The following is a 24,226-nucleotide window of genomic DNA, read 5'->3' as shown; positions in this document are numbered from 1 at the left end:
CTGAGTCAAAAATATTTGGCTTAGGTTTCAACAATCATTTTAACAGTAACAGACTTCTAAGGGACACATCTAGTTTGCTATGATACCTCAGCTTCCTATGGAGACTTTGGCATCCTGGAAATGAATTAAACACCCAGAAGACTACACCATTCATGCCTTTGTCCTTTACAAAACAGGACTATATTTCAGCAAAGACTAAAAGACAACTAAGGGCCTAACCTAAGATGAAGTTGGTTGCTTTCATGAAAAAAAACTGACAGAAATTTTGTTTTTACTTCTGAGAAGTAGCTTCATTTATAATTACCACCTACTTCTGATTGTCTCCTCCGATTTAGGTATAGTCTCTGGACTCTCATTTTGTTAACTTCCTATATACCCTATTCCTTTACTGCTGCACACACTTTCCAAAGGATTATTGCTAGACTCCAAAAGAAAAGTTAGCCAGATGCACCATTTAGGCATCCTACTGATATCCCTTCTTCCTCTCTCCATTAGCTTCTGCTTAGGCCCCTGGGTGACCTTGTCCAATTTCAGGCTGTCACCAATCCCAGATGGAGACAGATGTTTGACCTGTCTCCAAGCTCTTAGTCCATGTTCCCAAGTGACTGTTGCACATCCTGTTTGGTATCTTCCCAGAACCTCACATTCAGTATTATACAAACACCGACTACAATCGTTGCTTCTATGTGTCAACCTGGGTAGATTTAAAGGACACCCAGATGGCTGGCAGGAGGCTGGGAAAATATACAGAAAGGTGGGAAAATGGGAAAACAGAAAATATTAGTGAGGAAGGAAGGTTTCCTTTCATTTTAATTCTAATTTTCCACTGGTAGGAATGAAGCAATCGGCATGGCAGATGGAAATAATCATGTTAGGGAGAGAACAGATGAATAATTCTAAGAGCAAGCCAAGTCCTTGTGAGTGGAGGGGAAAAAGTCTAGGTTTGCTCTTAGCCTTGTTACATCTCTGAACTCCCAACAGCTTGTGCTGCTCTCTGTTTGCTCTGTGTACATGATTTTTAACCCCCAAAGATGTTCCTTAGTAGACAGATTTGCATTACATCTGTTAGTACAGACACATGGTGGGTACCATTTATCAACTGCTACTTAATTGGTTTTATCAAAAAAGGGGTGGCAATGTGTACTGATTGATTCAACCTGCTTTACCACCTCCCATTCCCTCTTGAAAAAAACCTGGTCCCAAACTTGTCTCTACTTCAGACTCTTTGAACTCACTAAATCCTAAGACTTCCTAGGTATACCCATGGCCAGCTCTCACTGCATCTGTGTCTGATCAATCCACTTTACTATAGAGATCTTCTCTCACAACTCCATTAAACCCATTATCCTTGACCCCTACCTATGGTGTTCTCCAAATCAGCTGACCCTTCCTCTTTAAAAGAATAATTAATTTTTAATATATATGCATGGATGTTTTGACTGCATGCTTGTGTATGTACCACTTGCATTCTCGGTGCCTGTGGAGGCTTGAAGACCGCCATCCAATTTTCTGGAACTGGAGTCACAGATGGCTGTGAGCCAGTATATGGGTGCTAGGAATTGAACAAAGGTCTTTTAGAAAAGCATCCAAATGCTTTTAACCATTTAGTCATCTCTCCAGTTTCCAGTTGACTTGTCTTTTTGTTTTAACAACTAAAACAAAATTCATGTTTAGATAATGTATGCCTAGGCATTCTGTCAAAACGGAGCTCTTTAGGATCAGAACTTTAATGGATTTTGTTCATTGAAGGTTCCCACGTGCTAAAAGGGAGTTGACATGGAGCTGGTATCAACTAACATTGATGGGTGAGTAGGTAGGTGGATGAAAAGGGCAGATAATTGATGATGATGATGAGGAGGAGGGGGACGAGTAGAAGAAGGAGGAATAAAAGAAGGAAGAGGAAGGTTTTGCATTGCTAACAATCCTAAAGAAGCACAGTGAGTGAACTCTAAGCAGAAGCTTGAGCAGAGAAAAAAGAGATCCACTGTGCTGTAGAGCTAAGGTGACTGGGGATAGCTATGAGATGGCCAAACAAACAAAGCCATAATAGGGAAGGAAGGGTAGGAGGTGGCAACGAAGAATGAAAAGGAGTCAGTTCTGAAGTGATACACAGGGATAAGGTAAAAGTTTTGCTATTATTTTCTGCTAAGCCACAGAGAGCCTTGGACCTCTACAAGAACAGGAAGAGAAGACATTCAACAGAGACCTCTTAAGTATCTTGTGCTCTGCATCATACCTGGAGTATTTCGATAATCTTCAACTTGGTGTCCATAACCATAATGTCCTCCTTCTCTGGCTCTGCCTGTTTCACGTTTCCTTCAGGGGCAGCAGCCATGGGAGTCATGGGCAAAAAGCCTCCTCCCCGAAGTACCACTTGGGTCATGAGCTCTCCAACTCCATGGATAGATCTCATCACATTGCTGCCTAGAAAGGGCCAAGACAGACCTTGGTCATGACATCCTCAGAGAGAGGCCAAAGCATCTGATTAGGGGTATGGGCTTTATGAAGTAAATTATTTAACATATTCCTGCTCTGATACACTCTCTCAACACAAGGAACACAAAAAGGTTAATATGCATTACAAATTTTAAGACTTCTGAGATTAGCAGAACAACATGGTTTGGGCATCTCCAATGGGGCACGTTTGTTTATTAATTCCATCACCAAATTTGACTCAGCACAAGTGATGTATGCTTGTGCACAGAATAAGAATATAAGTTAGCAGGGCACAAATACCTCTGCTTCTTACAGAAGCTGCTTGGCCTTGAATATACCATGTCACCTCTGGGGCTCAGTTTTCTCACATACAGAAAAAGCTCTATGACAGAATTCAGTGACATAATGTGTGCAAAACAACATCACACAAGACTTAGCAAATAGAGTGAATCAAATCAAATACCTTTTCCATCCCAGCTACTGAAAACCAGCTAAGCATATGACACATGGTGGTTATTCTCTGCCTATTCTCACCCCCAAATACAGGAAGAAGAAATAAACACATAAACGTGGAATTCCCCATTTGCAAAGTGAAAGGAAATATCAAGATACAAACTTGTACTTTATTTTATCAGATAGGAGTATCATTATCAAGTGTCTCAGAAGCATCGAGAATGGATGGTGGGACATAGGGACTGGACAGTTACATATTCAAAGCAGAAGGTAACTTTCAAATTATTCAGTAAAACACAAGACACAGGTAAAGACTCAAGACAGATGCAAAGGGAAGAGTAAACTACGGAGAATGACCAACAGTGATGCATGCTCCGGCCAAAAGAACTCTTCCAGATTTTTTTTTTTTTTTTTTTTTTTTCTAGTGGTGTGGTGAGAACGAACAAGGACAGGACAGGATGGCACATGAGCGGGCCTAGCATGAGTGCGACAGCATGGAGGGCATCTCTCAGTACGGACACTTCAGATACTCACTCTTGAGCTTCTCCTCATCATTGTTACCTTTATTCTCTTCTCCTTTCGTGATCTTGCTAATGGGGAAGATAGTGCTCACGTGCACACAGTCTAATATCGCCAAGAGGATCTTGGTTAATCGGAGAAGGTCAGAGAAGTTGTAGAAACCAAAGTATATGAGATTCCTGGCTAAGTTTACAACCTGTTGCGTTTAAGAGAAGAAGAGACCACTGTTCACTGACTTGTGACCTCCCATTCCGCTTGATGCCGAATAGCTAATCACAGCAGATTGTGCCCTTCTTTATGATCAGAGAAGGCACACATCTGGCTTTCTGTTTCTGATAAAATTTCACTTTGTTTCTAAGAAATAAAAGCTTGTGCAACTACTCATCTGCTTTGACAACTAGTTCATAAAACAATGGGCCCAGTCAATTGGTGTCCTAAATTTCCAAGAACATACCCAATCAAAACCAGCAAGAATACAGATAAGGACACTTAAGTTCTCTGAAACATCATTCCTAAAGGGTGATAGTGGGCTTGGAACTAGTTTAATGCAAAAGCAACAAGAATTTAATCCTCTGGATCAAGGATCTCTTCCTCAGGTGAGTTGTCTACGGGCCAGCCCAAGGATGAACTTTCCTTGTACTTTCAAGAACAAGTGCAGAGCATATGTGAAACTCTGCCACTTCACATTATTAATTCGCCTTGTATATTTTTATGAGGCTAAGTGACCGGTACCTGTTCTATTTTATTTAGAACAATTCTGACCCAAGTTCCTTTTGTGTTTCAAAACGAGAGCGCTGTGAAATAACTGCCAAGGATTAAAATATTTTCTACTTACTCCACAGAAAAATTATCACTGATAACAGAATTTCAGAGCGTTTCACCATGCCTTACCTCAAATGTCAGCTTATTTTTCTCCTTATCAGAGAAAGGGAATCTCTGACAAACCACATCTCTTAAGTACTCCTCCACAAACTCCATTGTCTGAGCAAACCTCTCCTTAATCTCATCTTTGGATGCCCCGCTGCTGTCATAGCTAAGAGGAAAAGAGAGAGAGAATGAATGGGAACATCAAGATCCCCCAGCCAGGCCTTTCAGACTGCTTAAGCTCTCAAGACAGCCTCCCCTAACGTGGATCTGACTCATGCTTCCTTCCTTAGCATGTATGCTTACATATCTGCTTTAGTCACTCATCATGTTGACTGTCTTTGCCCACTATCATAGAGGTAGTTTTCTACTCTTCACTAGTAAGCCTCGATGTTGGCACACAGTATATACTTAGATGCTTGCAGAAGGACAGGGCTAAACAAGAAATGGAAAAATGCAGCCCAGCATCCTATTTTCTTGAGAAATTAAACAATACTTGCTAGCTACAAAGTTCTATTTAAATCTTGGGAGGCGGGGGGAAGGTTTTTCTTTCTTTTATGATTTTACTAGTTGTCTATGTGGCTTATCTGCTGCTGCACAGAACATTAGAATCACAGGGGTTGGAAGCGACTTAAGATCTCATCAGGGAGTTAGACCCAGGCTTACTCATCAATGGCGATCTCGGAGGGAATTTCTGACCACAGACGGGCGTATTTCACCGGGGTCACTTGTTCCTGGGGATCTCGGTCCACATGCATATGAAGCATGAGGCGGCAAAAGGATGCCCTGAGGTCATAAGGCAGGTTCTCATCAGACATGCAGCGGAGAATGAGGTCAACATCCAGCTGGCCGGATATTTCATTGATGGCCAGGTACTGGCGGTCCAGACACATCCTTGCAAAGAGGTTCAGCTGATACCTGAAAAAAAAAAAAAATCAACAGAAGGCTCACACTCCAGAAATCACTCAAGGAGATTTCATAGAAGCATCATATGGCTGATACCAACTCCCTAAATGAGTGCTGCACACATAATTTTGGATTCTGGACTACAGAGATGAAGGAAAAGTTCATGACATGCCAGGGAGTGGGTCAGCATCTCAATCATGTGACCATGTGATTACATTTACCATCATTACCTTATAAAATATAGGGGAAATGACTAGGCCTGAAATGATTGTCTTTCTTCCCCACTTTCTATCTGCCTTCCCTGTATTTTATAAAGCACCACCAAAGACCATGCAGGAAATATCAAACGCACTGTTCATATTAAGTGTAATTAAAATTCTACAATATTTTTAGGGTCTTATGTCATGTAAGTTACTACTAGTAAAAGTGTAGTTCAAATCATCCAATTAAGGAATGCCAACTCAAGTTAAAAATATGAGTATCCATCAATCCCTCGTTTCATTGGGAATAGAAACTCGTATGTGCACACAAAAATTAAGTGAGGATGTGTCCTGGAATGAAGAACTCTATGGTGGCATATGACGGATTGCCAAACGCCAATAAAGAGTGATTTGTTAGCAAAATAGAAGACATACCGCAGTCAAAAACTAGAAAAGGTCTACCACTACTACCACAAAAGTTATATTTTCATATAATATATTTCAGAAACAATGCCACGGGCAGCTTCAGAATGGTATCTGCTCTAAGGAATGATTTACATGAAATCTGAGGAAGAAAAACATACACACACATGCACATGTATGTAATACAGCATAAACACAGAATGAGGAGCTGCAGAGATGCATCAGCAGTTAAATGAACCTGCTGCTCCTACAGATGGCCACAGTTCAGTGGCCAGCATCCACATGGCGGCAGAAAGCACACACGTGGTCATACACATACATATATGAAGGTAATACATATACACATAAAATAAAAAAGTTTTAAAAATTAACATATAAAAATAAATAAGAAAAGACCATCAGGTGTATAGATTGAAGAGAACAGACTAGAATACAGGAGTAAGAAAAGGCGTCTTAACTGCAAAGTATAACTTTTTTTATTTCTTATAATTTTTAAAATCTATTTTATTAGGATATATGAGACATACTAAGGTTTTTCCCCTTTTCTTTTAGAAGAATATAGTAGTTAATGTCCCTTCTTTTTCTTTCCTTTTCCTTTGCTTCATGTAGCAAGGCTTTATGGCCTTGGATCTTGTACCAAGACTAGGGACTGAGGAGGACAGTGGTGACATACAGCCCCCAGGATGAATGACAGGGGCTAGAGGAAGTTATGCAAACTGAAGGGCTTCCTTGTCTGGCCTCAGTGGGAGGTATCTCAGGGAGGGATGGTACCCCTGAGGAGCCTCCCCTTCCCTGAGAAGAAGGGAAGGGGAAAGGTGGGGAGGAAAGTCTAAGGGTGGGACTGGGAGGAGAGGAGGGAGGTGGCTGCGATCAGGCTATAAAGTGATTAAATAGATAAATGGGGGGGGGCAGAAAGGAAACTAGAGGGTGGCAGGGAGAATGCATCTGTGGCACTGAGCATCCCTGCATCAGGAATATATGATAGCAAAGTTTTGGGTCTAGAGTTAGGCAGATTTTGGAATTCTTGCATAAACTTTATTAGTTGAATTTTGCAAATTTGAAAATCAAAAGTACTCCAAAATCTGAATCTTCCTGAACACTGTACCAGGGCTCCAACAGTTCTCTATATAAATTTCAGAACTGTCACACTTGGGCGGCATTGACTGCATTACTGTAAACCCCTAGTTTTTATCATACAGACACACAAATAAATAAATTATGAAAATAAATGTGTCTCACCATGTATGTGTGCATGCATGTGGTGTACACATATGGTGAGACATCTTCTGTTTCTATAAATGTTCTGGAAGAATGGCCCTATTATGTCTAGTTGGAAGATATGGGCTCTGGAACATAGAGCCAAACTCAGCCAAAAAAAAAAAAAAAAAAAAAAGCCAAGTTAAGTAAAGAGATCAAGATTTGAACAAATGCATCCTGACGCCCGCAGGCTGCTGACTGCACTATATACAAGCTGTGCTGTTTAAGTGTCAAATATAACAGAGGTTGGTGCAAGCTCTTGTCTTTCCCATGACCTGGACACACAAACAGACAACAATGGACCATGAGTCCATGGCACCTTCCACTCAAGAACACAGAACTATCTTTCTGCTGGACAATCTTACTTCAGGACACCACACCATTCTTTAGAGCAGTGGTTCTCAAGCTTCCTAAGGCTGCGGCCCTTTAATACAGTTCCTCACATTGTGGTAACCCCCAACCATAAATCATTTTTGTTCCTACTTCATAACTGTACATTTGCTATTGTAATGAATCACAATGTAAATATCTGTGTGTTCTGATGGTCTGAGGTGACCCCACAAAAGGGTTCTGTGGCCCCCACAAGCTGAGAACCACTGCCTTAGAGTGACCATCAAGAAAACCATAAACCCACAAGTGCCATTGCTGTGGTCGCCTCAGCCCAAGCTCAGCATGCCTCCCACTCACCTATAGTAGCTGAGGATGTCCCGGTCTTCCTTTTGCCCCTCTTTCGCATCTTGCGCCAATTCCCTGACACTCTTACTACGGATCTCTTTGTTGCTGTCCCTCCAGAACAGCCACACCTCTTCCTCATCCTCTCCAGCTTCCAAAGCATTCTCTCCAGTGGAAACGCCTTCAAACTCAAAACGGGAAAGAACCAACCTATGGAGAGAGGAGACGGAGCTCAGTTTTTTATGGAATCCTTGGAAGTCTGATCCCTCTTCCAGCCTAAAACACACAGAAAGCCACTTTGGTCTTAATTTCTCCCAGTGGCAGAGCCACAGAGAGTCTGTGTGGTCTTCATGTGCTTTAACCTGGGTAATCTCATCTAGAACAACTGTTCTTCTCAGCAGACATTTGGCAAGATCTGTGACATTCTTGGTTGTCACGGTGGCAAAAGAGGTGTTTCTAGCACCGAGCAGCCACCATCCAGGGACACTTTTTTTCAAATCCTACAGTGACAGCCTATTTGCAACCATAACGTCGTCCAGCCCCACACGTCACAGAGCCACGGTTGAGGCACCTTGCATTCGCACAAGTCCCCAAATTAAGTCACAACTAAGAAAAAGCTGCGCCACACCTTAACTTTTTTTTTGATACTGCCCACAACTGCTGCAGTACAGTCACAAGAGAAAATGCTCCTTTGTAAAAGTGAATGATTACTATTGCCGAAACAGCAATAGCACTAATTATGATTATCAACCATAATTAGAATACAGTATTTATGTATTACATCAATAGTAATTATAACATATGTAATACACTACTTACAACATTTTTATTACATTTTATTTGTTGCGTGCTACTGTGGATGTGTAGAGGTCAGAGGACAACTTGGGGGAATCAGTGGGGAACTCGGGGAACCATTCACTACGTGGTTCCAGGGGATTGAACCAGGTAGGTTGTCAGGCTCAGCAACAGGTACCTACATTCCTTGAGCCATCTCGCCAGTCCATCACACTTTGGAACAATGATAATTTATGCCTCCACACAACACTGAATTAACACTGAATCTTTATTACATCCTTAATTTTTAAAGGCTCTTCAACTCTTAAAGTGTGTGCCAAATGCTCTGCACCGGGTTTACACAATTTTACAATACACAGAGTAAGCGACACAGAGTATATTTTACAGTATACAGAGTAAGCGACCTCATATACAGAAGGTCACACCAAAACCAAACTAAAAGCAAGATCAACCATTCTTTTAAACAAGGTCTGTGAAATAAAGATGAAATACTCCCAACCGACATTAGAGAAACTCTGAAGAGATGAATGAATCGGGCTTATTCCCTGTGAGCATACCATTGATTTAACATCAAATGTTAAATGCATCTTTAGTTATGTCCCTAGATGGCACTCACTTGGTCTCAATCAGGATGTCAGCATTGGTAGGATTCAGCACAGCTTTACAAATGAGCTCCTGGGTCACAGGAATTGACTTGTTCATGGACACGCAGAGGTCAGATAGGTAATCCAAGAACCTAACCCAAAAGAAAACATGATGTTGTCACAGAGCAGGCAGAGGGCGCCTGACTCCTATAGAGGAGACCAGCATTCACTCTGAAGAGAAGTTAGGCACATTGGAGACTTTGATGACTTTGTCTGGATGCGACAGATGGAAAAAAATAAAAAAAGAAAGAAAAATAATCAAGCAGAAGAGGAAAAATGACTAGAGCTAATGAAAAGGTGACAGAACCAATGTGAGGAGGAGGAGCAGTACAAAGAGGAAGTTGTCATCAGGAAGAGACAGGGAAGGATGACACTGGGACCAGAGGCACCAGGGCTGCTTGATGCCTAAAGCCCAGGGTGACAGGCTAACTGGCTGTGACACTAACTGGCTATACTCTGGATTATCATTTGGTGACATTACTTAACCTGGTTTACACCTGTTTCCTCATTTACAGGAAAAGATACAACACACATTTTCTAAGGGTTTTCCTGAGGATTAAATGACAAGGTTCATGAAGACTGGCGGCAGACACTGGGGATAGGTGGCAGTGGTCATTTCTACAGCAGCACTATCAGCCCTGCAGTGTGACTGACGACACTGTCCTATGAACTGCATAAAAGCATCTGAGAGACAACTAAACATAGCAAAGGGCGTGGTGAGAGCCATGGGGCCTAAAAAGTGAGTGACCAAAAACAAATGTCCTTTACTGTGTCTCACGAGATTGTCAGCTCAGAGGTATTCACAGCTGCTCATTTAGCAAATGAGGAAATTAAAGTTTGAGGGAAAGGGGAAGGGAGCAGCTGGTAACTGAAGGTGGGATCACAGGAAGCAGTTCTTACCAGTAGACATCCTAGGGCCACTGGAAAGTGGCTGGGCCAGTCCCCAGGACGGCAAGCCTCACACACAATACCATGGAGTGCTACAGTCGCACATTTAGATGCACAGAGGCCTCCTGGCAAGTCCCCTCTGGTGCCTCACCTGGGCTCCCTGTTCTTTCGCACCAGGCTGACAAAGGTGTCAATCTCTGCCGCGGTGATGTGCTTTTCCAGGAGTTTTCGGTTATTGTGGAGCAGGGCAGTGATGGTGTCTTCAGCCAGCACATCATAGCCAATCTGCTTCTGCATGAAGCCAAACTGCTTGGCTATGTACTCCTTTTAGGGAAAGAAACAAGTCAGTTGGAGGGACAGAAAGACAGTGCGAGTGGGTTAACATTAGGAAAACTAGCAGCAGTGCCTAGGAACTATGACTCAACAGGCAAATGATCCTGGGCATCTTTCTTCAGCCTTCTTCCTCAGTGCAATGGCAGCTCAGATCCTCACAGCCTTTACTTAACTAACAGCACCCAAACAACGCCAGCAAGGAAAGTCTTAAAATCTACAGTGGATATTTTCAGTGTGCAACATCAGTTTTAATCTACTGATTCACTGCAAAAATAGGGTTGGAAGCAGTTACACAGCTCTGAATTTGTTACTAATTAGGGACAACTTAATAACCCTCCCCATTCCTCTGGTGCTGTTACATCTCTCTGAACATTCAGAATATCAACACATAGTTTTCTTTGTCTTGGGTTTAAAAAAAATCTTTTTTTAAACTTACTTTTATTCATCTGAGTATTTTGTCATTATGTATGTTAAGTTCACCACACATGTAAAGTGCCCACAGATGCCAAGAGAAGGTATCAGACCCCTAAAACCAGAAGTATGGGTGATTGTAAGCTGCCATGTGCCTGTTAGGGATGGACTCAGGGTCCTCTATCTGTAAGAGCAGCCAATGCTGTTAACCAGTGAATCACCTCCCCAGCCCCCTAAAGCTTCTCTTTAAAGTCAACAGGGCTGTGGTACACTTTAACCTCAGCACCTGAGTGGCAAAGAAAGGCAGACATCTGTGAGTTTGAGCATAGCCTGGTCCACATAGAGAGTTCCAGGCCAGGCAGGACTACACTGAGAGACCGTGTCTCAAAAAGAAAATGAAGAAAAAAATGAAGCCAATGAGTAGAAGAGGGTTGGGAATATCTAGGACGATTGGCCTTATTCGCAGATGCATGGATCTGCCTTGCCTTCCCTCTTTGCAAACCAAACATCATATTCCACAGAAATACCTGCAACATCAAAGAAGCCTCCTCTGAACAAGAATTTGTTTGTAGTCAAAGATAGTCCTTACGGATAGAGGTACAGCTCACTGGTATAGTGCCAGGTTCTGGGTTAAAATGCCAGTATGGCATCTCCTTCCTCTCTCCCCCCACACCCCATCTGTGAATGCAGACATAACCCCCCCCCCACACATGCATGAGCATGCAATAACACGCATGAGCATGCACACATACACAATTCTGCAAGATAGTTCTACCTAAGAAAGACTGTTTGCTTAAGTTCTAAGCAGTGCTTGAAACTGGCTTTCAATTTCCCGTAAGTCCTAAATCTGCGAGCTTTTCAGGTTTAACACAGAAGATGCAGCCACATTTCAGTCTATACCTAAGGATGCATGTCTGAGAGTTCACCGGCCTTCAGACATATAGCTGTGCCAACTGCCACAGGATCCATAAACTACTAAGCAGTGATAGCCAATCCAGCAGCAGCAAGGACTAGTTTGACTTCCTTGTGTTCAAATGTTATATCCTAATACACACTGTAGCCCCAAAGTCCCTTAATCTAAAGAATGAGGACAGAGGCAGACTAAGATCTCTGGACCTATCTGAGCAAGGCATGAATGTGTTGGAGGTAGACTTAAAAAAAATCTGCAGCCTGCTGGCATGGTCTTATTCCTAAAGCATCATTAGCCATTAATGATATCTTCGTGATAATGAAAGCCTTTAACTACAAAGAAGGTTTAAATGTAGAGACAAGACATATGGACAGGTTTGTACTCCAAGACATAGAATAGTAGCAGCACCAATTCGTACACCCACAATACTACATGTGATATGAAAATGGATCATTCTTTGTTGCGAAGGGATGGCCTAGATACTGCTGGGAACTTTTTAGTATCTCTGTTCCTACCCATTAGATGCTATTAGTGCTCCCAAGATGTGGCATTCAGAAGGGTCTCCAGATACTGTCAAATGTACTTCATGGGACAGAATCACCCCTGGTTGAGAATCAATGATCCGTCAGCACAGCTCTCAGCTCTCAGTGTCTTTAGAGTTTCAGTGCTGTTTGTTACACCATTAACTCATGGAAGGAGTGTGTATCATACAGTGTTTGTGTGTATGAGAGAGAGAGAATGAGAGAGAGAGAACGAGAAAGACAGAGAATGTATTCATACCTTTACTATGGATAATATGCAAATCTATGCATAATATGCACATAGACTTACAGTCACTGAGTCAGAACAACAGCAAATATGACCTAGACCCACAGTCAGGAAAGAGTAACCTTCAAGGGCAGAGGTCATCTGAGGAGGGTGGAAGGAAAACATCGTTTCTATTTCTTCAACATGGAATCACTTCATGCTTATGCCTATGGGAACATGGCACCAAAACATACTGAAGAGCTAGCGACATGGCTCAGTGGGGTGCAGTGCTTCTTGCACAAGTATGAGAACTGAAAGTGAGTCCCCAGCACCCCCACAAAAGGCCAGACAATGCTCCACAAACTTGTATCTCCAGCTCTGGGTCGGGGGAGACAGAAGCTCACTAACCAGCTGCTAGCTCAACCCCAGGTTCAGCGAGAGAAGCTACCTCAGAGGAAGAAGCGTGATAGAGCAGGACACCTATGCCCTCCTTCCACAGGCATGGGTGTGCGTGCTCACACATAGGTGTGCATACTACATGCACATATACCACACACACATATACCCCACATGCACACACTGTAAATGTAACCTCAATCTCAAAACTAGAAATTTTGTTGGAATATTTCTTATTTGTTAAAATTGGCACCTGAAAATTACATGCATTTACGAGGCACTGTGTGATGTTCCTCCAGTATCCTCAGGAGTTCTGCGACACAGGTTCTTCCCAGGCTTGCCAAACATCTGTTTCCATTTTAGGGGCAAATTAAGCAGTAGACTATTCTCTACTGTTTAAACAGAAAGGTACATAACACCTAAAACTCCTGAGTACAGCATGTGAGCTTAAGGGAGGAACCCAACGATCACATCCATCTAAATCCCCACCTGGTTCTTCCTGTAGTCTTGCTGTGAGTGTCTCAGGACCCTGTAGCAGAGTCGGCAAATGTGTCGGAAGGGAGCGTGGCGCTGGTCCCCCAGCTCCTCCAGCCGAAGCATCGGGCCATCTCCACAGTCTGTGAAGGGGGCCTGCAACAGCTTGAAAATCTGTTTGTAAAAAGAAAGAGCAAGCTGCCATCACTGCAGGTTTTAAACTCTAACTCTCTTTCCAGGGGGAAACACAGCTGCAGCGGTAGCAGGATTATATGGAAAGTTTTCTCTATGTAAACTCATCAAGAGGCTGAAACCTGTGTCTGTCAATCAGCTGGGCTGGGCACCCACTCGCTCAGCTCACGCAGACCTCATCAGCTCTCACACACACTGTGGAGCATCTTTTAGAAGAGTGCAGGGAGGGGTTTTAGGTTGAAAACATACACCTTTATGACTTCTGCCAGGGAGAAAATCAAAACAGATTAGCACTGAGTCAGGCACTACAACTGCAATCGTAAGGAGTTGTTAATCCAGGTTTCACACATGTCCACAGTCCAACTTTTGAACTCTGCTGTCGGCACATGCTCACACAGCTATAGGCTGACCTCAAACACTGAGCTGGCCTACAATTCCTGGAAGGAGATTTAGTGAGTTTGCTAACAGTTTGGAAGCTATCCACCTGGTTTCATGAGACTATCCAACCCTTTTCCTGTAAGGCAGTGTGACCTTGGCCACACCAACCAAAAGTCTTCACAAACAGGATGCAATTAGCCAGCCTGCTTGCGGATTCAGCTATAAAAACAGCCATCATCTCATAAAAGTTTACAGTGCTCTCCCAATGCTGCTGGATTTGGTGTCTCCTGGATTACAATCCTAGTAAGACCAACATGAGCGTAATTCTTTGCTATCAACTAGATGGGTTGGATCTTGGGGAACACTCAGTAATAGCGCAGATCGTGGCCGAAGTAAACATGGGAGAATACAAAGTGCAGTATCTATACTACCTAAGTACTGAAAGGATTAAAACACATAGCAATTGTAAACCTCAGGAGTACAGCATCCTATGTAACTGACCAACACTGTCTTAACCCCTCAAGGAATGGCTACTGTGGGAATGAATAAGGACATTAAGCGAGAATTCTAATTTGGGGCTCAAAAGATGAAACATCTGGAGGTAATTTATTTTTGGACTTCAACCCTTGTTGAAATATGAATGTTGTCTATCACAGCCCAACAGGAAGAAGGGTTTCCACATGCCAAATTCTCATGGAGAACTATGGGGCTTTGCCTCTCTTTTTGCTTCGGTCACCAGCAAGTTCCGAGGAATAACTAAGCAAATCTCCCGCAGCTTTAAATACTTGGAGTACATTTGGTGTGCTTCCTCTACCCGGATTCCTCATGCTCCTTCCTTCCAATTGGTTCATTCATTTAAGTTAACACTGTCAATATTCAGAATCTTAAAGGCCTCTAAAAGCTCATGGTAAAGGCCTGGTTCCTGAGGCAGCAGTGTTGCGATCTGAGTCCTTTGGGAGGTGACTGTGCCATGATGTGTCACGAAGGTTCTGATCTGATTGGGTGGATTCAGCCACCGCCGGCAGATTGACAGCTGAATGGGTTTCACAGGACAGGCTTGATCACAGAAGCAAGCTCATCTCTGCTTCTCTGCATGCATAGGTAAGCAGTTCTGTCTACCACATTCTCCCCACCATCATATACTGCTCCAGAGACTAAGAGGGATAGGGCTAGTGACCAGGGGCTAAAAATCCTGTGACCGGGAGCCACAGCAGACCTTTTCTCTATAAGATTACTTTTCAGCTATTTTGTCACGGTGACATTTTGTCATATGAGCCAAGTGTCATCTAGGTACTTCCTGTCAACTACCATTCCCTGTTTATGGAAATATAGACGTGATCACTAAAGCTGCCCATAAGAGCTAATATAGGGCTCTGAGTTCACCAAATGCAGCAAATTCCCTAAACATAGAAAGGAACCATAGGAAATATGACACATCACTTTTTTTTTTTTGAAGAATATAAAGGTGTCACCTGAACACCTTTTAGGGTACCTAACAAGTAAGCACTCACGTGGCTCATATTCAGCAAGTATGGTACCTATCAACTGGACTGAGGTCTTGGGCCCTGAGAAGACGTGGGGAGCCTTGAACCTCTGAAAAGGCTGCAAGATACATAATTCCAACTATACAGCAATCAGAACAAGGCAAAACAGGAACACCATTAAAAGAGGAGTGGGCGCAAGGGTAGTGAAGAGCGATGGATGAATAGGTGAAGCAGAAAACGTGGGGCGCAATGAAAATACCCTGTGGGTTCCTAGGGCAATGATATTGTGACCGTGCACTCACGTCATTACATAGCTCGATTCGGCTGCAGGATGTTCACAGTGGGGGAGGGGATACAGGAGGACACTCTCCTGCCACTTAAATTTGCTACAGACTCAAAAAAGAAAACAATAATCAGACTGTCTTCTGGGTGAGAATCATCATATCTCTCAGCAGGGGTCCCACGGACTTCTCACAAAGCTAACCCCTGAGAACCATCAAGGCCCACTGACCTGCTTGAGAATGTTCTGTTCCCTCATCAGCTTCTGCCGTTCTCTGTTGGGCTTGGAGAAGACTACTTCAAGCACATCTTGGCCAGAGTTAGTTCCACCCGTGACAAAGTAAACCAGGTCTTCCAGCAGCTTGGTGACAGACCTTAGGAAAACAGAGCTTGCTAAAGACCGTGTTCAAACTTCTATAGGCTAAAAGCTTTGCCTAGAAAGGGTCACACTTTAAGAACAAGGCAAACAGAAGAGGACTCATGCTTTCTAGTACCCTTGAAATCACAGCTGAAGCCTAATGGAGCTACACAATTATCGCTCTAAAACAAAACAAAACACAGATGAAAATAATATAAGTACCCATTTCTGGAAATCATAAATTGAAGCCACGAATGAAAGCTCAGATCACTCTCAAGCACAGATCTTCAGAGTGCTGATCCTTTTGCTCCCCAAGGGCTTTTCAAAGTCTAGCCACCCATGAGGACTGCTGTCTTGGTGCCGGCAGGATGCCCTCACCTTCTCTCATTCTGGGTGATGGTGCCCTTTTCCAACTTCCCAGCAATGGAGCCCAGCACCTTGCTGGCATCATTGGCAAAGTCCAGGTCCCGAACCTCAGCAGGAGAAACAGGAACTATGGCGAATGCTTCCTTGTCCTCCTTCAGAGGAGAGGTACCAATCTGAAAGTCAAGGGAGTTGTTGTAAGATAATCTTGAATGGAAAAGTGAAGATGTTAATCAAGCGCTTTGTTTACAGGATATTGGGCAATCCAAAAAACTTGGAGGCATTTTTTTTTTTTTGGCATTAATATCAACTAGACATAAGAAACTTCTAGAAGGATGTTTTCTAAATAGAAAATTAGTTTTGTGGGGACTGATGAGGTAGTAAGGGGGCTATTGTTTATTGCTAATATTGTTAATCTGCACTGTGTATATTCATTGTACATGGTACTGCTGTGTTACACAGAGAGATTTACACAGGAGTGTACAGGGTGTAGGGAGAAAGAAAGAACAAAAGAAAATATGAGGGTGAGTACATGCAGTAGGGACAGCTGTAACTTTATAGCTTCTTTCATCACAGGGAGAATGTACGATTCTTATAATTAAGCAACATTTTATTAATGGAGAAAAAGTAAATATAAAAAGTGACAATTACTACTCTACAGGACGTAGAGGTGATACCATTCTTTCAGTTTTTCTATGAACCTGAACACACCCATAAGAGAAAAAAAAAATCTAAAAAGAAAAATCCCAAAGTATTAATGCTATATAAGCTTAGTGAGTGGTGAAGAGGAGTGTCAGTAAACAGGGGTAGGGAAAACTCCTTTAGGCACACAAAAAATGTAGACTCCTTATATACACTGAGGGAAAAAATTCTAAAGGGGAAAGGGGAAATAAACAAGATATCAGCATATCTCAGGACACAAGCAAACATTCCCATAGACAAAGTCATGTTAGACATGAAATGCAGAGAATTAATGGAATTTTTAAAAATTGAATTTTTTTATTAATGGAAAATCAATAGAATTTTTTTAAAAAAGAAAAAGTCTGGTTATTTTAATAGTCCTATGTTTGCTTCACCCAGATACCTTGGAATAGTTTTCTTTTTTATCAACGCTAAAGGAAACCCAACAATAGGGCAACACTCCCAAGTTCTGTATCTCTCCACCTGTCATTAAAGGAGGCCTTTCATCAGAACAAGAGACTAATGGAGAGGCAGCCAAGTCCTCGACTTACTTTCAGCATCACAGGTTTCTCTTCCTCCTTGTCAATGGGAATGTTTGTGCTGTGAACCCAGGTATTTGTGCACAGGTGTCTGAGACGGACATAGGAGTTCCTAAAGGGAAGCAATAAAAATTTCAGACACAGGGATGGATGTTTGGGGTCATTCTACAGCCATTGGTTAAAACACATTCCTTCAAAAGAGAGAGGGCTACCAAAATAGTTCTCTGCTATTGGCACAGGACAGAACCTATTTGGGAATCAGTGGTTCCTGTTACTGATGTGTGTACAATAAAAAGTAATTTATAAGGGCTCTAAGGTTTCTGGAATATGTGATATTTCTAAAGGACAACCTGTGAATAACTACTAGAAAGAGCATGAGACGGAGCCACAAAAGCGGGTATATACTACTCAATGTGTACTGGTACTTGTTACAACAGTTAATAACTGAAATTTTCAAAAGGCTTAATAGAGTAAAAAATAAAACCGTAAAATTTCTAGATGCAAAGATGAGTAAATATTTACTTATCTTGTGGGACAGGGAGAGCTTCTGAAGTATGTGATAAAGAATAAGTTCTCAGAGATTGTCTCTGACATGAAACTCAATGGCTGGCTCCTTGATCACCTCCCCTTGACGGGGGAGCAGCCTTACCAGGCCACAGAGGAAGACAAAGCAGCCAGTCCTGATGAGACCTGATAGACTAGGGTCAGATGGAAGAAGAGGAGGACCTCTCCTACCAGTGGACTTGGAGAAGGGCATGGGAAGAGAAGAGGGAGGGAATGTGGGAATAGGAGGGAGTAGGGGAGGGGGCTACAGCCGGGATACAAAGTGAATAAACTATAATTAATATAAAAATAAAAATTAAAAAAGAAAAAAAAAGAATAAGTTCTCAATTTTTAAAACAAAAAGATGGGTAAATTTGATTACATGGTCAAAATTTTAAAACTTTTGTTGAGAATGTGTGCACACATGTGCACACACACACATGACTAACATGAACCAAGCTGAAAGAAAAATAGTAAACTGAAAAATCAAAAGCAAAAAGCAAAACACAATTTCTGTATCCACTCCTCAGTTGAGGGGCATCTGGGTTGTTTCCAGCTTCTGGCTATTACAAATAAAGCTGCTATTAACATGGTTGAGCAAATGTCCTTGTTGTGTACTTGAGCATCTTTTGGATATATGCCTAGGAGTGGTATAGCTGGATCTTGAGGAAGTGGCCACAGAGGAAGACAATGCAGACCTTCCTGATAAGACCTGATAGATTGGAGTCAGAGGGAGGGAGAGAGGAGGGGAGAGGGGGAACTCTCCTATAGGTGGACTGGAGGAGAACCATGGGTGGAGAGGTGGGAGGAAGGGTAAGGTTTTGAGGGGAGGGGGTGCTACAGGGGGGATGCAAGGTGAATAAATTGTAATTAATTAAAATTTTAAAAAAGAATCTGGAAAAATAAAATAAATACAGACTTTAAATTTTACTGGTCCATACATACAATGAGCTCCTACAAATCAATTAGAAACATGAATAGGAAGGACACAGGCAATACTTTAATGATAAATATAAAGTGTTGATAAATATTTAACTTGGTACATAATCAAGGCAGAATGAACTGCTATTTTTACCCTATCACATTTCTAAGATCCATGGCTGAGAAGAGATGATACTTACAAGAGCCTAGGGAAATGAATGGTAGGTATCCTGTTTTAGTGGCAGTGTTGCTCAAAGGCCTTGACATTCTAGACACAAGCTATATCACTGAGCTATACACCAGCCCCTGTATATTCCTGGCTAGAAGATAACCAGTCACAACTCGAGAAAGAAGTCTGGTAGTTGGGATAACATGATAAATGAAACAAACATCTGAACATGAATACTTCTTTTATATATGAACTCCAGTTTTAGGAGCTTTTTTTGTTTGTTTGTTTTGTTTTTTCTTTTTTTTCTAGAAGAATCAACAGCACAGGTTGCTATGATGATGTTTGGTCAAGTGTTATAATTATAAGACTGAAAAACTGTACCATCTAATGTCTCATAAACACCTAGTTCATTCCAGGGTTAGTAATGCCACCTTATTAATGTTAATCACTTACTTGAATAACACTTCCAGAATACAGAATTGCACTAAGATCATTCAAAGTTGTTCATGGTTACAGTGTATGACAAATCACATGTTATAGTGCGTGCCTAGAGACCCACTGGAGTCTACATGAACCCAGGATCTTGAGTGCAGCTGATTCGCTCTGAATAGTTGAGTTATATATAGTTGCTACTTGCTTCTTTTTCCCCTACATGGTTTAAAAATCATTTTATGAGCCGGGTGATAGTGGCACAGGGCTTTAAACCCAGCACTCTGGGGACAGAGGCAGGAGGATCTCTGAATTCCAGGCCAGTCTGGTCTAAGGAGTGAGTTCCAGGACAGCCAAGGCTACACAGAGAAACCCTGTCTCAAAAACAAAAAAACAAAAAAAACAGAAAAAGGTTGTTTTTTTACATGATGAACATGCATCATGGTTGAGACATTTTTCAGCTCTGTGTCACTTCTGAAGCAGTAGAAAACAATGGGGGGATTTTTGCCCTCCAAGAACTTGCTGTCTCCTAACAGAGACGAGTCGAGATCATGCCAAGCAAGCAGAAACAACAGAAAATGGGCACTCAAAAGCATTGCTTAGGACAGTTGAGGAGCACTCAGAAACATGAAAGCATTCTGTTAGAGAAAACAGACAACTTTGCACTGGAACTTTAGACACTGGTAGGCTACGGGCAGATAGGATAAAGTGGAACTCATTCAAAGTAAGAGTAATTTAGGACCAAGGCATGCCACTTTATCGAGGGAGAGGCCAAGCTAAACATGCACCTTCAATGGACCTTAGTTTTCTCTGCTGTAATTGTCCTGAACATTCTAAAGCCAGAAGAGGGAAACTCTAGTGCTATTTACTTTGACTAACATGAATTAGACAGTGCGGACAAGACATTAAACAGAGGCATTTGGATTTTTTCCTTCTGAGCTTGATTTATTTTCTGTGTTTTCAGAGTGTAACAAAAGCTTGGAGCTTAGTTTTAGTTGGATAATTATATTCCACGGAGTTCTATAACAAATGTCACCAAAGATACAAAGCTCATTCAATCAATCTTCTGAAGTACCATTCCTAATCCTTAACTCAAAAGTCATGTTGTTGACACAAGTACACAGGATTCATCCAAGTAGATGTTCTTCCAATGCTTGTTTAAAATATCTAACTCATGCAAACTACAATTTTATTATCTGGTTCAATATAACCAGGATTAGTCATTATCCATCTTACTTATCCCTGAAGCACTCTTTAGACACTATTGCAAAAATGCAGATGTTCATGTGTCTAACTTTATACATTGCAATCTGAAATAAGACAATTTTTAAAACAACTTATATGCTAGCGCACACAGTAATGGATAGAATCAGGGTAGCATCTTAATACTTCTGTGTTGTTAAATTTTGTTCTCATGTGTTCCTCCAACTGCCCTCATCCACCGCAGAGTTTTAATATGCCAAGAAAAGAAGACCTTGCTACTCCTAAGGTTACTTGGATTCCACATGATCAATGGATAAGAGACCCTATTCTCTTCTGGCTCTGAGAACGGCAGCCAAGGGCAAGAATGAAGGAAAAAAAAACCATTAAGGCAAAGATCCAGCCAAACCATAAATGAGCACAGGTGATAGACCACGTCAGAGCTTTTATCTATCAAAGCTGAACACAAGTCCTTGCCTCATTTCTGAGCTTAGAAACTACTCACAAGAAAAGTTGGCCAACAGGAAGGAGTAACAAATGCATAGAACACAGAGACAGGGGCCTCAAAACTAGCTAAGCCAATACCGCTTGGCCAGCTGGCCAAAAACTTAAACTTGCCTTCTCCCAGGGATGATGGGGATTTCCAAGACACTGGAGAATACAAGCCAACGAGTTCCTCATTCTCTCTGCCAATGCATGCAATAAAGAAGATTCTCATGGGCAATGTGATATTTTAAACCACATCTCCCAGTTCTTCACTAGCCGAGGAATCTTTCAGCACGGGCTATAAATGGTGCCCCCTTTCTGACATACTACAAAAAAATCACTACTCCTCAGAACTAAGTGGAGAATTGTTTAAGTTGCAATGCATTCGAAGTCTGCAGACCAGTACCTACTTACAGAATTGATAGTCAATGAGAAAAGAAGCTTTTAAAATGCAGTATATCCTACCTCAAATCATGTTTTAAAAGATTTTTAAATAAATCAAGAATCTAAGTGTAAACAATGAAAATGAATACAATCTTAGAAGGAAATATTGCTATAAAATTTTGTGGCCATCGTTTGTTGCTTTGTTTGTTTTTTGGATAAGAAGCCAAAAAGCAGAATGAAATTGAAAAATAAATTAAACCTGTTCAGGACACTATTAAAGAATGGAAAAATAACATGCAAGAAAACAATTGCAAATCATGGATCACATAACATTTATATCTAGAAAACGTAACGAATGGTAAAAGGATACATAACTAAGAAAATGACAAAGAATATGGGGAGATAAATACACGGAAACATGATCAACATGACTGACTATCAGAGAAATGCAAATCTAATCCTCAATAAGATCCCATTTCACACTAATTGGGATGTCTCAAAAAATAGTGACAATTATTGGTGAGAATGTAAAAAATCTGGAATCCTCACATATTTGCTTGATTGCAAATATAAATGGTGTGTGTACGTTGAGGGCCAACCTGTCAGCTCATCAAGGTTAAACATAAGATTACACTACAATTTAGTAGCTCTGCTTCTAGATATAGACTAAATAGAAATGTGTACACAAGCATTCACAAAGGCATTACTCATATTATAGGATAGAAGTGCAGTAAGTAGTCACCAAGTAATAAATGGGGGACTAAAATATAAAGTATGTATCACACACAAAACACTTAGTCATAAAATGAGATAGATGTGGCAAAGGGGATGTTGGCTTGAGTGTAAGCTCGTGCATCCATGTTGGAAATCAAACTGGAGGTTTCTCAAAAGGCAAGAAATAGAACTACCATATGATGATCAAGCTATACCACTCCTGGGTATATAGCTTTATAACCTCCTAGAGCCATGGTTCTGATCTGTGGGCTGTGACCCCGTTGAGGGTCGAGTATCAGATAATGCATTAAGATTCCTAACAGTAGCAAAATCAGAGTTACGAAGTAGCAATGAAAATAATTTTATGGCTGGGGTCACAACATGAGGAAGGCTGAGAACCATCCTACTAGAGAGACACCTGCACAATCATGATCGTGGCTGCTCTAATTCACAGTACCTAGGAGATGGGACTCAATCCAGGTGCCCATCAACAAATGAATAGATAAGAAAAATGTGGTACATGTACATAATATATCCACCTGTAAAGAAAAATTAAATCTTCAGGTAAACAGATGAAAATGTTATGCCTTGTAGTGTAACCCTTGATCAAAAGCTCATGCATGGCCAGGGATGTCACAGGCCCTGGAGCAGAATCTGCTATTCTTTTTCTGCTAAATGGCCATGCTATCAACATGCCTTCTAAATATTGATGCTTATGCCCATAGCACTACAGTAGAGGAAGGCTGCTCTCGACTTTGATCAGAGATGCTTCTTTTTGTGGTGGACGGGAGTCGGTGGAGGGAGGCCTAACTGGTCAAAGTACTGAGAATAAGAGACTGGAAGAATTCTCAGCCATAGGTGGATTATCTAATTCTACTCCTACCTGGGCCCAGGGAACAGCACAGAATTGCAAAGAGCTGGAGAATGGGAAGGATTGCTGTGAAATGCAGACTTGTAGATGGCATGTTTGTTACATGCAAGAACTCACAGCATCTGTGGTTACCTACACAAGGTTAATTTTGAAGATAACTAAAATAACACGTTACAGATCTACAAGAAGGTTGTGCATACCTGTGGGGTTTTCCAGAAGGGCATTTCTAGCATCTGAATCACAAAGAAAGGCCTTCTTGCCTGGTAAAGTTCTGTTCTCTATGGGAACTGCCTTACACTTCTAAGAAGGGACAGGCATAGCAATGAGCACAAGTCAAGAATCCCGGATTCTGACAGAGATCACATAGGAGTGATGTTTAGCTTCCCAGCCTTCCTCAAGCAAAGAAGGAAAGTGGCAAGGGACACACAATGAAACACAATGGCATACTCCAGGAGGGGCTCTATAAAACCCAATAAACACCACCGAGACATCTGCCAACAATGCAGACATGCAGATTGACTGAGATGCACTGTCCAGATACTCTGTCCCATATGGGTTCTACTATGGACTTCCAATACTTTGGTTTTTTTTTTTTTTTTTTTTTTTTGGAAATTGAGTTTCAACGTCTTTCTACAGAAGGGTGGATGATACCTAGCTCACAGGGCTTCAAATAATGACAAAATTATAATCATGTAAAATAAGGCGAGTATTTTCTCGGCACTGTGCTTCACATGTAGTTGGAATTCAACGAATAATATTCTTGTTGACTAGGTTAAGAAGTGATTTTTTTGACAACGTGTATTGGTGCACACTTTTAATCCTAGTACTTGGGAGGTGAAGGCAGGAAGGTCTGTGTGAGTTCCAGGCTAGCCAGGGCTATGTAGTGGGACCCTACCTCAAAATAAAC

General features: G+C 41.7%; 1 protein-coding gene across 1 annotated transcript in view; it reads right to left on the bottom strand.

Moving 5' to 3' along the window:
- Itpr1 (inositol 1,4,5-trisphosphate receptor type 1) overlaps positions 1-24,226 on the bottom strand; it is a 324,501-nt gene that overhangs the window by 153,883 nt on the left and 146,392 nt on the right. The window contains exons 14-24 of the mRNA XM_060383882.1: positions 17,615-17,714; positions 16,398-16,558; positions 15,894-16,035; positions 13,344-13,502; positions 10,209-10,381; positions 9,142-9,261; positions 7,746-7,940; positions 4,939-5,190; positions 4,300-4,441; positions 3,424-3,604; positions 2,237-2,424 (exon numbers count right to left, since the gene is read on the bottom strand). Of these exons, the coding sequence (XP_060239865.1) occupies positions 2,237-2,424; positions 3,424-3,604; positions 4,300-4,441; positions 4,939-5,190; positions 7,746-7,940; positions 9,142-9,261; positions 10,209-10,381; positions 13,344-13,502; positions 15,894-16,035; positions 16,398-16,558; positions 17,615-17,714 (1,813 nt within the window). The remainder of the gene's footprint in view (positions 1-2,236; positions 2,425-3,423; positions 3,605-4,299; positions 4,442-4,938; positions 5,191-7,745; positions 7,941-9,141; positions 9,262-10,208; positions 10,382-13,343; positions 13,503-15,893; positions 16,036-16,397; positions 16,559-17,614; positions 17,715-24,226) is intronic.

This window comes from Meriones unguiculatus, chromosome 5 (genome assembly GCF_030254825.1).
Source record: "Meriones unguiculatus strain TT.TT164.6M chromosome 5, Bangor_MerUng_6.1, whole genome shotgun sequence".
In the NCBI taxonomy this organism is placed as follows: domain Eukaryota; kingdom Metazoa; phylum Chordata; class Mammalia; order Rodentia; family Muridae; genus Meriones; species Meriones unguiculatus.
Note: the sequence above shows the minus strand (reverse complement) of the source record. Positions and strands in the feature narration are given on the sequence as shown.